The sequence below is a fragment of the Nyctereutes procyonoides genome, unplaced genomic scaffold (assembly GCF_905146905.1).
Source record: "Nyctereutes procyonoides isolate TBG_1078 unplaced genomic scaffold, NYPRO_anot_genome, whole genome shotgun sequence".
In the NCBI taxonomy this organism is placed as follows: Eukaryota; Metazoa; Chordata; class Mammalia; order Carnivora; family Canidae; genus Nyctereutes; species Nyctereutes procyonoides.
The window spans coordinates 20,537,534-20,551,369 of NW_026575160.1; the positions used below are offsets into that span (position 1 = coordinate 20,537,534).

At 46.2% G+C, this 13,836-nt stretch overlaps 1 protein-coding gene across 3 annotated transcripts in view; it reads right to left on the bottom strand.

Moving 5' to 3' along the window:
- The window catches only part of DPY19L1 (dpy-19 like C-mannosyltransferase 1), a 97,562-nt gene extending 84,521 nt beyond the window's left edge, over positions 1-13,041 (bottom strand). For all 3 annotated transcript variants that reach the window (XM_055314809.1, XM_055314808.1, XM_055314807.1), the window contains exon 1: positions 12,650-13,041. In XM_055314809.1, the coding sequence (XP_055170784.1) occupies positions 12,650-12,956 (307 nt within the window). In that variant the 5' untranslated portion in view covers positions 12,957-13,041. The remainder of the gene's footprint in view (positions 1-12,649) is intronic.
- Positions 13,042-13,836: the final 795 nt, after the last annotated feature.

The following is a 13,836-nucleotide window of genomic DNA, read 5'->3' on the forward strand; positions in this document are numbered from 1 at the left end:
GTTTTACTGAAGTTTATATTATAGTATTTAGCAGAGCTCAACTCAAAATGTTTGCTAAATTAATGGGTACAACTTGATACAATTAAGGAGGAAAATGAAATAATGTAAATCATGTCCACATAATAAAGTTGAATGTGCTCTGATTGATGAATACACACACACATTTCTAATGTATGTAATAGATTTGTGGGTTTTTTCCCAAAAATTTAGTCTTTGCTTACTTAGTGCAAATTAGATACCTCCCCCACCCCACCCCACGCACCCCATCTATAAGCAGCCTAAATTTCCAGTTCCCCCCCTAGCCTCCAGCATAGCAGCAGGCAGCAGGGTGGGACCAACACCCCCAGGTGAAGTCCCCAAAGTCACCCTTGTTCAGCTCCCTCTGACACCCCTCCTTCTAGCTACAGCTCCCTAAGGCCATTCCCGGCCTTTGTTCTTTTCCTCTGGATGGCCTCACACCAGCATGTCCAGTGCCTGGGGAAAGCAGGGAGGGGATGCCCCTTGCCCCCCACCACAATGCCTGACCCACAGTGGTGAGCAGCAGGAGGGAGGGCAGGAGGAACAGAAAAGAAACGAGAGAGCCGGCTCTTCCATAGGTTCCCCTCAATCCTCAATCCTTAATCCTTAGGAGCTCCTAAACCCTCTTCCCAGCACCCAATCCCTGCCCATACTCGCCTCCTCTTCCAGCCTCCTCCTTTCCCCCAACTTGTCCCTCCTGAGAAGGTGACTCAGAAGCCCAGGGCACCTTTGTGTACATACCTCCCACCCACCATCAGGACTGCTGAGAAGTAAAGCCCCCTGTGATTTGTATTTTTAAGATACCCAGCTGAGTCTCATGGACTCTAGTGCTGGAGGCCCAATGTCCCTTCTCTCTTCCTCCTCAAGGTAGGAGAGCAAGAACCATGAAGCCAAGGTGGGCTGCCTCTACTTCTGTCCTTCTGTGGTAACCCGCCAGAGGCTCTGCTGCAACTGCAGCCAGCAACAGGTATTCCTGATGGGGAATACATTATCCCACCCATGTTACATTGTTCCCTTACCTGTATACTTCATAACTACTACTTGAAAATTTAGAGCACCATCACAAACTCTGGTTTGGTTCTCACACAGCCTCAGGGGTATTTATTTCTATTTTACAAATGAAAAACTGGGCCTTCAAGAGGTCATTTCCTCCAAAGGCATATAGCTGATAAATGGCAAGAATCAACTGGAGCCAGATGGTTCTAATTCCAAACCTCCATTTCTTTCCACTGGGATTTCCTCTCCTATTTGTGGGCATTTGATGACCTCATCTTGTAACAATATTTATATGGAAAAATGTATTCTAAGTCCAAAATTACTTGCAAAATTTAATACAATTTATTCCTAAATTGAGGTTAATCCATACTTAAAGCATTCGAAAGAGTTTTAGCCTTCCTAACCCTCAAGTGACAATAACATAAAAAGAGGTTAAGGATGCTCCCCTTAAATCTACTGGACAAGGTTTCCAAGTCAACCTTGACAAGTTCTATACTCAACTCCTTCCTACTATTACTAATCATTTCTTATTGTTCCCAAGGATCTATTCAGAGTTTAAAAGTTGGGGACACCTGGGTGGCTCAGTGGTTAAGCGTCTGCCTTCAGCCCAGGGCATGATTCTGGAGTCCCACGATCGAGTCCCACATTGGGCTCCTGCATGGAGCCTGCTTCTCTCTCTGACAATGTCTCTGCCTCTCTCTCTCTCTCTCTGTATCTCTCATGAATAAATAAATAAAATCTTTAATCAAAAAAAAAAAAGTTTCTTTCCAGGAGGAAAAGGCACCAGTAAATAGTCTCCTTGTTCCACATCAATATCCATCCTGGAGAATGAAGTCAATTTCTAAATGTACAGGTTTAAGCATCTCATCCTCTTGTTTGAAAAGCTCCATGACTTCCCATGGCTCAAACCATGAAGCCCACACTCTGGTCTGTTTCTAGTTAATCCCCATCACACCTCCTTTATGCTGGCTGCACTGGACAATAATCCCCTAAAATACCAAGTGTTTTATGATGCTATGCTTTTGCTTCTGCCTGCAAACTCCTATGTCATCCTTCAAAGTCACAGGAAATCAAATGGGGCATTTTGTGGAGCTTATCCTGCCACCCTAGCTAAAATACGTTTATTACAGTACCTAAACAGCTAGTCATGCACACAACAGTTTCTCTGCTAGAATGCAAAGGTCTTGAGGCTGAGCTTGTGTTTAATTCATCTTCATATCTACACCTCTTAGCATTATGCCTGGCACCTCACTGGGCTGAACTGTTAAATGATGATCACCATGTAGGAGAAACTATAGAATGTCCTCAATTAATTAAAAACCTAAATATCTAAAGATAATATCTAAGCATTTCCAAACTGCTCAAAGAGCTCCCATTATACAAAGGTATACATGTTACAGTAAAATTAATATATTGGAAGAAATCATATTTTCTGCAGTCTGTATTGCCTAGAATGAAACAGAGGCCAGTTTTTGTGTAGTAAAGTAACAAGTGAAAAGACATCCTGTAGGACCCAGTTTAAGAAAGAGCCTACAGCCATGTATATACCACAAGCTCAGCCCCCTTCTTCTAACACCTAGAGTTTTGAGAGTTACAAGTGCTCTAAAGTCAACAAATATCTAAATGTCTACTAAATGCACAACACATTTCCCTAGAAACCAACAACATTAAAGAAATAGTAGCCAACATCAAAAATAAAACCTTTGAGAGATAAGATTTAGGTACATAAAATAATGAGAGAAGGCATTAGGCTTCAAGCAAAAGGGGACAAAGTCTACAAACTGTAAAAAATCTGAGAAGGCAGAAGGGTTATGACCTTCCCAGGGCAGGGGCTATGAAAGTGGGATGGGAGGGAGGGACAGAGCTCAAGAAGTGCCAACCACTTAGGTGGGGATTATGATGGGTAGCCAGAAGAGAAGACGGCGACAGTAAAGCTGTATGTGGCCTGGGCTCCGACAGGGGAAAAAAAAAAAAAAAATCCCATTACTGATCCACAGTTCAGAATATAAATGTTAATGGCAACATTTGTTGAGGGCTCACTCACTATACATAGAGTGTGTCAGGCTCTCAGAGCTCTGTGAACACCAAGGAGTACGACAAAGCTGGGCCTGGAGTTCCAGAATGGGAGGACCAGAGTCCCGGGGGCCAATGACCTAAGGGCTTCGAAGATACCGTTGACCCATTCAATGCCACACAAATATTATCATTTTCTACATGTGCCATGATGTGAAAAAGTTGAGAAGCACTGAGCCACTCAATAAAGAAACAAAGCAGGTTTCAGAATATATCATACTGCAGTACTACACAGTCATGGTGGTCTAAACCCTGGGACTGCATTAGAATCATCAGTGGTGCTAGATAAAACTAGAGATGCATGAGTATTAATCCAGAGCCCTTAAATCTGAAACTCCAGGGATTTTTTTTTTTAATCCACAAGCGATTCTTCTGTACAGTCAAGGTTAATTATCACTGGTACAAAAATGACTGGGACAGAATCTGTGATAGTTCACAAAATGTAATGTGAGATTGGCTCTTTGTATTCCAAGTGTCCTCAAGCAGTAATTGCATCACCTGAAAGCTTGTTAGAAATGCAGACTCTCAGGTTCCTCCCCAGAACCCCTAAATCCAACTATACATTTTAACAAGATCCCTCAGATGATATATAAATACTTTTAAGAACAATGTGTCAACATTGATAGCATGGTGCAATCACCGGGGAGCTTTGAACATTGCTAGGTTTGGCACAGGAGGTGATCCTAATGAGCAGTGAGAGTTGAGAACACTAATCTAAGAGAAGCACATTAAGACTGAATTTGTGGGCCCCCCACTTTCAAAGACCCCAATTCAATAACTTTCACTTGGGACTCGGAAATCTACAGAATTGATCATTGATAATTTCATGCTCAGGCATGAGAATGTCAATTAGCACATTTAACCAAAAGGATGCATTCACCTACAGAAGGAAATTCTTACGAAATAATTTAAAAATCAAGGACAAAGGCTTATTTTTAAATGAATATATGAAAACAGAATATAGAAAATATGTATCGCCACCCTCAAAAAGAATATAATATGCAAAGTAAATTTTCACATTTTTAAATATTTATGTATATACATATATTAAAGTAGGGAATACTTAATAGAACAGTCACCCATCACATGGGTTTTTAAAGCAATAAATTCTAACTTCCTTTAAAATCTTATCCTCACATAACGTGAACACAAATACCTCTAAATTAAACAGTAACCTACATTAGTAATTTTCATAGGGTAGCTTCTTCCTTATTGAAAAAAGGCATTTCAGTGTTTTAAGTATAAGTAGCTAGATAAATATAGGCCCAAAATAATAAGCTAGCACATTAAATGCTTCTGAGCAATCATAGCAAAAGTAAAAAACTTTAGTAAACCTAATGGAAAAAGTGTAGAAGCTGCATCTCTTCTTTAGAGGGGGGGAAAAAGATCCACATATATACAATATAAACCCAGGCCCATCACATTTGGCAAGGGATTTTAGCAAGTTCGTGCGTCAAAAAACCATTCCACTCTTTGGGTTATGGATTCTCACACAAATTGCAAACTGCCCTTGGATATCACAGTTTACCTTATTCTTTAAATAGTTAAGAAAACTATAATACCAATGATTACTATCTTACTCTGTTTTTATACAAATGCCAGATGACCAACCGACACAATCAAAAATAATTCAGAATTTAGCTGTTTTCAAAAAAAGTCAAGCAAAAACAAAATGGAGACTAACAGGTTGACCATATGGATATAACAGAGTGACTCCTCCAAATAAGCAGAAGCCAGCAAAGTAGTGCTCTTGCCAAAAGAGTTATCAGGTCTTAAAATACAGGAGGTCATCTTCCCATCGATGTAATAAAAAGAAAGAAGAAAGAAGAAAGAAGAAAGAAGAAAGAAGAAAGAAGAAAGAAGAAAGAAGAAGAAGAAGAAGAAGAAGAAGAAGAAATAATTATTATGATATTTATTTGAGCGAGAGAGAAGAGAGAGCTGGAGGGTTTGGGGGCACCAGGGCAGAGAAAGTCTTAGGCAGACTATGCACTGAGTGAGGACCCAAGGCAGGGCTCAATCTTACTACCCAAAGATCTCTAGCTGAAACCAAGAGTGGAACCCTCAACCGACTGCACCACGGTGGCATGTTCCATTAATGTATCTTTGACAGTTTTTTGACAGTTTCCCTAAACTATAGATCTAAAATCTACAATTTGACAGATATGCTTAACAAGCCAGGAGACCTTAATTTCAATCTTAAAGTTCCCCCTGTGAACTCACTAATGATGTCAGGCCATTCACCTGGCCTACTTTACTTTCTTCACACGTAAAATTCCAGTAACCGTTCAGTTCTAGATTTTTTATGGTTTTCCAATGGAGATCAAAGATGACAAAAGAATGAGAATAAGGTCTTATTAAAAAAAAAAAAACTTTTAAATAAGTGGAAAACAGTGGCACCGTGCTAGTTACATAAGTACTTTATGGTTATTATTAAAATGTGGAGAAAAGATTCTGAGGTTTGACAATTGAAGCACTGAAAAGCTGCATTACAAAAAGCAGTGATTACTGTTAGGAAGTAATAGACAAATCCAGTGCAGAACAGTAGTATTTTAGGCAAATTTGAGTTGAGTTGTATAAAAATATGACTAAAGCCTCACTCTTCTCAATTATAACAATCTTCCCAAGTTAAAAATTTGTCAAGATGGCAAGTTTTTCAAAACTAATTCACCAAGTAATTTATAAAGTGTGTTTAAGATACATTTGTTACTACTGTAAACTAGAAGAAAAACTCACCCCATCCTTGATCAGTACAATGAATCACAAGAGTACTTAGTGAGTGATTTGGGGGACTAGGTTATTATGTTAACCTTTGTTGCTAGAAGTTAGAATTACAAAATGCTGCCCAAGCATTGATCATGTGCAGTGACAGACTTGAAAAACACACCTGACAACTGGTTACTTTGGAAAGGAAGTCAAACATGAAGGAATATCCCAGACAAACATGGAGATATGTGAGCTGTAAATTTAAATGTATTTAAGGAAAAAAAAATGCCGAGAAAATAAAAAGTAGTACTGAAGCAAAAAAAAAAAAAAAAGTTACAATAGTTGTAGATTTATGTACTCTAAAAATCAATTTTTCTACTTTTAAATTTATTCCTCTTCAATGATTCTTGAATTCTGAAAGATCACCCATGAAGAACTGATCTTTCCTATGAAATGAGACTGCCTTTTATGGAATTAAGGAGTAGCACAAAGGTCTCGACCTAGAAATAGATAAAACTTTTACTAACTTTGATGACTAGATACTCATTACAATGGTAACTAAAGAAAACTAGCAGACTCTTCCCTGGAAGAGTAATGTTCCAATGGCTTGGGTAAAGTATAATCTGATGGCAAAAGATAAACCAGCAAAGCAAGAATTTAGAACTAAACGTATAAATTATAAAGCCTAAAGCTACCCAGCTTGGAAACATGCACCCAGACTTAGAGTCCCTATGATAATGTAAATCTCATTAACGTAAACTTTAAGAAACATTAATACAGCTGAATAGGCTAAATGTATAAAACTTATAAAAATGGGACAGCCCGGGTGGCTCAGCAGTTTAGCGCTGCCTTTAGCTTGGGGCCTGATCCTGGAGACCCAGGATCGAATCCCACATCGGGCTCCCTGCATGGAGCCTGCTTCTCCCTCTGCTTGTGTCTCTGCCTCTCTCTCTCTCTGTGTCTCTCATGAATAAATAAGTAAAATCTTAAAAAAAAAAAAAAAAAAGCTTATAAAAATGGCTATAATTCAAATTTTAGAAACATCCAGATACACATGTGTATTTCAGTATTGATGTCATATTGTAGGCCAAAAATCAATCTCAAATTGGTAATACACCCTTCCTTTTACACAATCTGAACTCATTACATGTTATTTGAGTACACATTAACATAACATATTCAGAACCCAATTGTATATTTTAATCATAAAAATGTTTAAGTGATTATAAATGTTCTTTAGAGTTAACCTATTTCAAAAGGAAAAAACTGGTTTCAAACCCTGAAGAAACCCTTTAAGTCCCAAATTCCCATCTTCTTCACTGGCTTTCCAGGGACATGTACTGGCCTGACACCTATTTATTAACACGACCTTAGATCTCCAGTCTATCGCCCTGCATCACCAACAACAACTCTCTTGCCGGATCCCTGTCACAGCCTCCCCGGGGGTTCCTCTCTGTGCTGCCCTTGTACTCCACAACCCATTTGCCCCAGAGCAGATTTCTCAAAGTTAAAATTACATCATGTTATTCTCCTGTTCACCAGTCCTCAGCAGCTTCCCATCATACTCGGAATGAAACCCAAACCCTAAACTCCTCAAGGCCTGGTGTGTGCCCCTCTGGTGTTGAACAGGCTGAGTCTGGCCTACCTCAGCATAGGCTGCGTGCCACATCCAGAGATGAGCCCGTTTCCCTCCGTACAGGGCGCATCTTCTCTTCCTTTAGGTCTCACTTCTAAGGCTGCCTCCCCAAAGACTTTTCTGATTCTAAAGTGGGCACCTCCTATTTTTTCTATCTCGGCCACTTTTTTCTTTCCTCCACTGGACTTACTACAATGTACTATTATTTTTATTCGTCCCTGACTCTTTTAAAATGGAATTCCATGGCGACAGAGGCTACAGCTGCCTTGTCCTCCATTTCATCCCTCCAAACTAGCATCAGGAGTTAGCAGGCATTCAGCAATTGGTGAATGTGAACAAAGCTGCTGTTAACGTATACTTATTCTTTACCATAACCACTGGGGCATTTATCATGCCCATTTTAAAGACCAGGCAGCCAAGAGTCGAAATATGAAGGGAGCTTTCAAGTGTAGAAACAAGAGGCAAACGCAGCTGAGTACCGAGATGCCTGTGCTACCTCAAACACATCACACTGCGTCCTCCCCAGCCCTACTGCTAACATCTAGCCTCCACTTACTTTCTTACTCCTCTGCCCCTAAGAAGTCATATGTGTTTCCCATCATATGGACTTTCACACTCCCATAAGTTGTGGCTAACAAAAGGAGTGGTCCTAGATGTGGCATTTTTGCTTCCCAAAGGGCATTTGCCAATCATATGGAGACATCTTGGTTGTCACAACTGGGGAGGCACCACTGGCATCTAATAGGTAGAGGCCAGTGATGCTGCAAACCATCTCACAATGCACAGAACAGCTCCCCCAAACAAAGAATTATTCAACCCAATATGTCATCACCACGTTGCAGTTAAGAAGCCTTGCCAATAAAGAACCAGCTTAGAGTAGGGTGCAGTTGCCATTAACCTTGCAGGCAATGTCAAGAAGTCAGTTAGGACAAATGTAAGGTAAAAAACAAAGAGTTTTCATTATCCCTCTCCTCCATATTCAGGTTACAATTTTATTATGTTTTGTAAATGATATCTTGTAGTCTTCCACCATGGGCATGCCTTATTTGCATGTTTAACAATTATATTCTTCACTTCCACAAAGGAAAACACTCCTACCATTTCTCCTTGAAACACAGAGCCCTCTCCAGCTATCCTTTTTCTTTCCCTCTTTTGATAATAGATAGGAGTACAAGAAACATGTCACTCTTCTCTCAATTCTAATTAAAACAACAGCCATCTCAGATGATGAATGGCAACTCTCAGCTCCACTTTTGGGAAAACGATGGAGACCAAGAAAAACGGGCAAACCGGACTGTCTGTGCTCCTGCCTGAAAGAGGGGAGGTAAGAAGCACTTAGTACAAGGGGGTCACTGCTATGTAGGCACGTCAGCTCTGTGATGCTAAAGGTCTGCTTCTAAGAAGAGGCAGTACATAGCACTTTAAAATTATTGACGCTATCCCCTCTCACCCCACCCCCCAGATTCTGATTTAATTGGTCTGATGTGTGGCTTGGCTATCAGGATTTTTTAAAGCTTCCAAGTGACTCTAGTCCAGTTTTGCAAAGACTGAGAGCCACCGGTCTAGTCCAGGCCTCCCATTTTTATATATACACAAACTGAGGCTCAGGGAAGCTACATGTTTTGTTCAGGCATCCAACTCATTTGAAATAGGTATAGAATCAGAAAAACAGTTCTTCTAAGGCAGTGTTTGCAAACCGTAGGTTAAACACTAGATCAAACACTCAACGGTTTATAAACGGCATTTGTTTTCAAAAGGACAGAACAGGAAATCAGAGTATACCATCCACTACAGGAGTAAGTATTCTTACACGGCACTTGTTTCAGGTACATGCACATATTTGCTGGTCAGTCTCCATTTGCTTCTCTAAATCCATTCTTCTCCCTTCTCTGCCTTGTTCCCACTCCTACAGAATGATTCAGCTGAGTCCCTTGCCAGAGGGGTTCCAGTTCATCAGCCAGTGAGAGGCCCCAAGCAGGAGAGCAGAGGGTGTCTGGGGTCACTCCTCGTAGGAGATCCTGCTCCCACACCACAGCTCTCCCTGGCTTCAGCTCCTGATGAAGCTCCCCTCCTCCCTGAGACCCAGAGGTGCTAACACCTTCTCATTGCTGACAGTCCTAGGGGTTTCGATGCCTTTTCTAGGTTCCTTAAAACTGTTCACTTTCAAAAACAGCTTATTTATTAAATCTGTTTCCTACCAGGACATTCACATACCTAAACAGAGTAACAGACACGACAGGCGCCTAAATGTACTGGGTTGCACTTTCAGAAGCGTGAGCAGGTTTAATGTAAATTGTATTGCTTATCGTGAGTTACGGTCAAGAGAGCTGGACAAACACCATCATGGTTTTTCTTTACTGCTGTTGCGTCTGGCTGATACAGGGAGCTACTGGATGGACACTTCAAAACACAAATACTTGAAAAACACTTCTTTATGACTGTTGCCACAAAATAAATAGCACACTATGTCCAAAATAAGAAAAGCATGGGGTACCTGGGTGGCTCAATCGGTTAAGCATCTGCTTTCGGCTCAGGTCATGATCCCAGGGTCCTGGGATCAAGCCCGGAGTAGGGCTCCCTGCTCAGTGAGGAGTCTGCTTTCTCCCTCTTCCTCTCCTTTTCTCCCTCTCACCCCCGCTCATGTTCTCTCTCTGCCTCAAATAAAGAAAATTTTAAAATCTTTAAAAAAAGAAGAAAGAAGAAGAAGAACAACAACAACAACAACAACAACATGCGTGATGGTTAAGTTGATTTTTAAACAGGGCTTTAACACCTGGCCAAGAGCGGAAAATGGCCACTGTGGCAGATAGTTCATCAGTGCTTAGCACATATGGAGAAAACGAAAGAATGGAACTGAGCGTAGCTCTAGTCAGTTTCTAAGTCTTAAAAATGTGTGCTTCTATCAGGGAGCTTCAAGTTGTAAAATTTCTTCCCAAACATAAATGAAGCCATTTTTGTCATAGCAAAATCCCACACTAAAGATCTGTACAGTGTCAGCTCAACTCTCACTCGTTCTGCAAAGAACAAGAAGAGGAGGAATGAGGAGGCTTTCAAAAATGTCTAAACTCTGCTCCTTTTTGCAGGACCTAAGAGTATAGAGCCAGAGGAAGACCCAAACATCCTATGTCCAATCATTCTCCAGAATCACCTCTCAAGCTGCCTGTGGCCTCTCCTAGAGGCCTCCTACAGATGGCCTCTTGTAGATGTAGAAAATCATCCAACTGCCATACATCCGATGACCAGTGTCCAGAGTACACCCAAATATGTGGGCCAGCTCCTTCACTGTACCTCTTTCCAATGCCCAAAGGGGTAAGCCAAGGGAAGTGCTACACTGTTCTATGAATACGGAGCTGTATTAGATATAAGCATTCAAAATAATGCTCACTAAAGCCAAAAGCCAAGCCATCCAATAATAGGAATCAAAGTAAATGCAATTATAAGAAAATGGCAAGATATTATATTACCCTCTGGGTGTTACTGTAACCTCTCTGAAAAGAAGTGGTGCCCTTCCATATTTTACTATGAAGTGGTTCATGTTCTTAACTAGCCATTCAACAAAGATGCAACTTCATCCTGTCGCCAGACCTCAAATCGCTATTATGCATGTGCTTTTATAACAGCAACTAAAACTTGTTAAAGGCTTTAGACGCAAAGTGCCTTCCCGTTTATCAGCCACCCCTTTTAGTTCTGCTCCTCAGAACATGCCCACAGAATAAGCAGGGGAGGTGATACTCTCATGCCACAGAAAAGGAAGGGCTCACAAAGGAAATAATCTGAAACTTAAACCAAACTTAACCACTCTGAACAGGAGTTGAAGCCTGTCTCATCCACTGTACCATGCTGCCTCCCCAAGGTGAACTTACCTAACCTGCACGCTGGCAAGGTTTTTCAAGCTCACGACGGAAAAGAGGGGGGAATATAAATATACTGAAAATACTGAATTTTTCTCGGCTTGAATCTGCAATACACTGAAGCACCCATTAAATAACCATATCAACCTTTCTGAGCCCATCAGAACACACACAACACACGGAGATGACTCTGGCTTTTTTATGATTGAGTGGCTTCTAGTGGTGGATGTTATGCCAGGGGAAGCCGAATTGCTGTGTCCTGCTCCTTCGCCTCTATGGAAATCCAGATTCTTCTGGGTCACTAAGGGAATTTGAAAGGATAATAAGGCATAAATCACCAACAGTTCAATCATGCGGTAGCCAAAGTCCATTAACGGTATTATATGGGAAAGGCGGTGGAGTTACAGCATTTTACTGGCTTAGAAAAATCAGGCCCATTATCCAAACTGCTTCAACTTGCCTTATCGGGATGTCAATCAAGAAACAAAGGTAACCTGAAGTCGGTCCACAACCTGTGACTGTTTCAACTTTATTATTATTATTTTTTTTTCCCCCCAGCACACCGCAGCCCATCATCCATCTGGTGCACGGCAGCGGGAAAGGAGGGGAGCCCTCCACACCAAACCTGTTCTCGGGTCAGCAGAGACGATTAGGGCTCCGGGGGGGGGGGGCAACACACAAGGACACGTACCTGGAAAAGTGACCTGCCGGGAGGAACCACACAAGGGCCACCGGCGGGCGGTCTTGGTGGCCGACAAGAGAGAGAAGAAGAAGGGAAAAAAAGAAAAAAAAAAAAGCACGCTAAAATTTAATTATAAGTTGAGCAACTTTCTAGGATGGGGGAACGTGCTTCTGCTTTGAGCTCCACGGGCGGAATCGCTTCCGAGCCGAAGCGAACCTCATCCTCGTCCTCGGGGCCGGGGCCGGGGCCGGGCCGGGGCCGGGGCCGGGCCGAGATAACGGGAAGGCGGCGGGTCCGCGCCAGTCAGCGGCGCCCCAGGCGCGTTAGCGCAGACCTGTCAGCCCGCCGCCAGGCCGGGCAGCTGTTGATCTCGGGGCCATTTTTTTTTTTTTTTTTTGGGGAAAAAAAAAAAAAAGCAGAGACAGAGAGCGGACGGGGAGGGAGCGAGGAAGGCTGAGCCGGGCGGAGCGGGAGGGGAGGGGAGGGGACGGGAGGGGAGGGGACGGGAGGGGGAGGGGAGGCCGTCCCGGGAAAAGTCGGAGAGGGCTGCAAACTGGCGGGGCCCGGGCGGCGCCCAGCGGGAGGGGAGCGCGCGGAGGAGGGGAGAGGGCCCGCGCCCCGAAGTTCCGCGCCCGGCGGCGGCGGCGGCGGCGGCGGCGGCGGCGGCGGCCGCGCTCCGGGGCTGCTCACCTAGCAGGAGCGTGGTCCAGGTCCGGCCGCGCCCCGCGCGCCGCAGGCCCAGCGCCCCGCGCAGCCCGGCCGCCAGGCGCCCCCCGAGCCCGCCCCCGGCGGACGGCGCGGCCGGCTCGGCGCGGGGCCCCTTCCTGCCCGCGGCGCCCTTGCGCCCGGGGGACCGCGGCGCGCGCTCGGGCCCGGGCTCCCCGGCGCCGGCGTCCTGCGCCCCCCTCAGCGGCGACGGGGAGGCGCGGGGCGGCTGGGGCGGCTGGGGCGGCTTGGGGGCCGCCTCCCGGTGCTTGCTCCGCGCCTGCAGGACCATCTTGGCATAGTCGCGCCCGCCCGCTCGCTGCGCGCGCCCGGACGGCGGCCGGGGGACGGCGGGCTGGCGGGGCGGCCCGGGCGCCGCTCACTCTCCGGCGGGCGGGCGGAGGGCGGAGGGCGGAGGGCGGGCCGTTCCCTCCCCGCGGGCCGGGAGGCGGGGAGAGCGGCGAGGCCGGGCGGCGGCTGCTGGCTTTGGCGGTACGGCCGGGAGGCGGCGCCGGACTCGCGCGCCCGCCGCCGTTGCCGCCGCTCCGGTTGTCACGGCGACCGCGGAACGCCGGGGGCGGGGCGGGGCGGGGGCGGGGCCACCGCGCGCGGCCACGCCCCCGCCCCGCCCCGCCCCGCGCCGCACGCGCGCCCCCGGACGGCCAGCGCGCACGCGCGGACTTCCGGCGCGGGCGCGGGCGCGGGCGGCCCCGGCGGCGGCCCCGCGACCCCACCCCCACCCCCCCTACCCCCCCCACCCCCCCACCCCCCGAGCGGCCCGCTCGGGGCCCCGCGTCGGGGGCGGGCCCGGGCGCTCACCGCCTTCCGGCGAGGGCTCGGGGAGACGGAAGGGGCTTCTCGGGGCGGCGGCCGCCCGCGAAGTTTCGGACCCGCGTCGGGGGCGCGCGTGGCTCGGGAGCGGCCGCGGGGGGGCAGCGCTGCCCGGGCCGCCGGCGTGTGGCCTCGCGCCCGGGATCGCTGCCCCGGGCAGCCCCCGTCCTGCCGCCGCCGGGGCCACGCGACCTCAGGACGTAGCGAGGTATCCCGGGGCGAGGGCTAAGCGTCGGGGCGCCGGCGTGCGCCGGGGGGGCCGATCGCGGAGCGCGGCGCGGAGCGGGACGCGGCCGAACGGCCCCCGGGAAGGGGGGGCCCCCGACCAGTCTGCCCCGGGG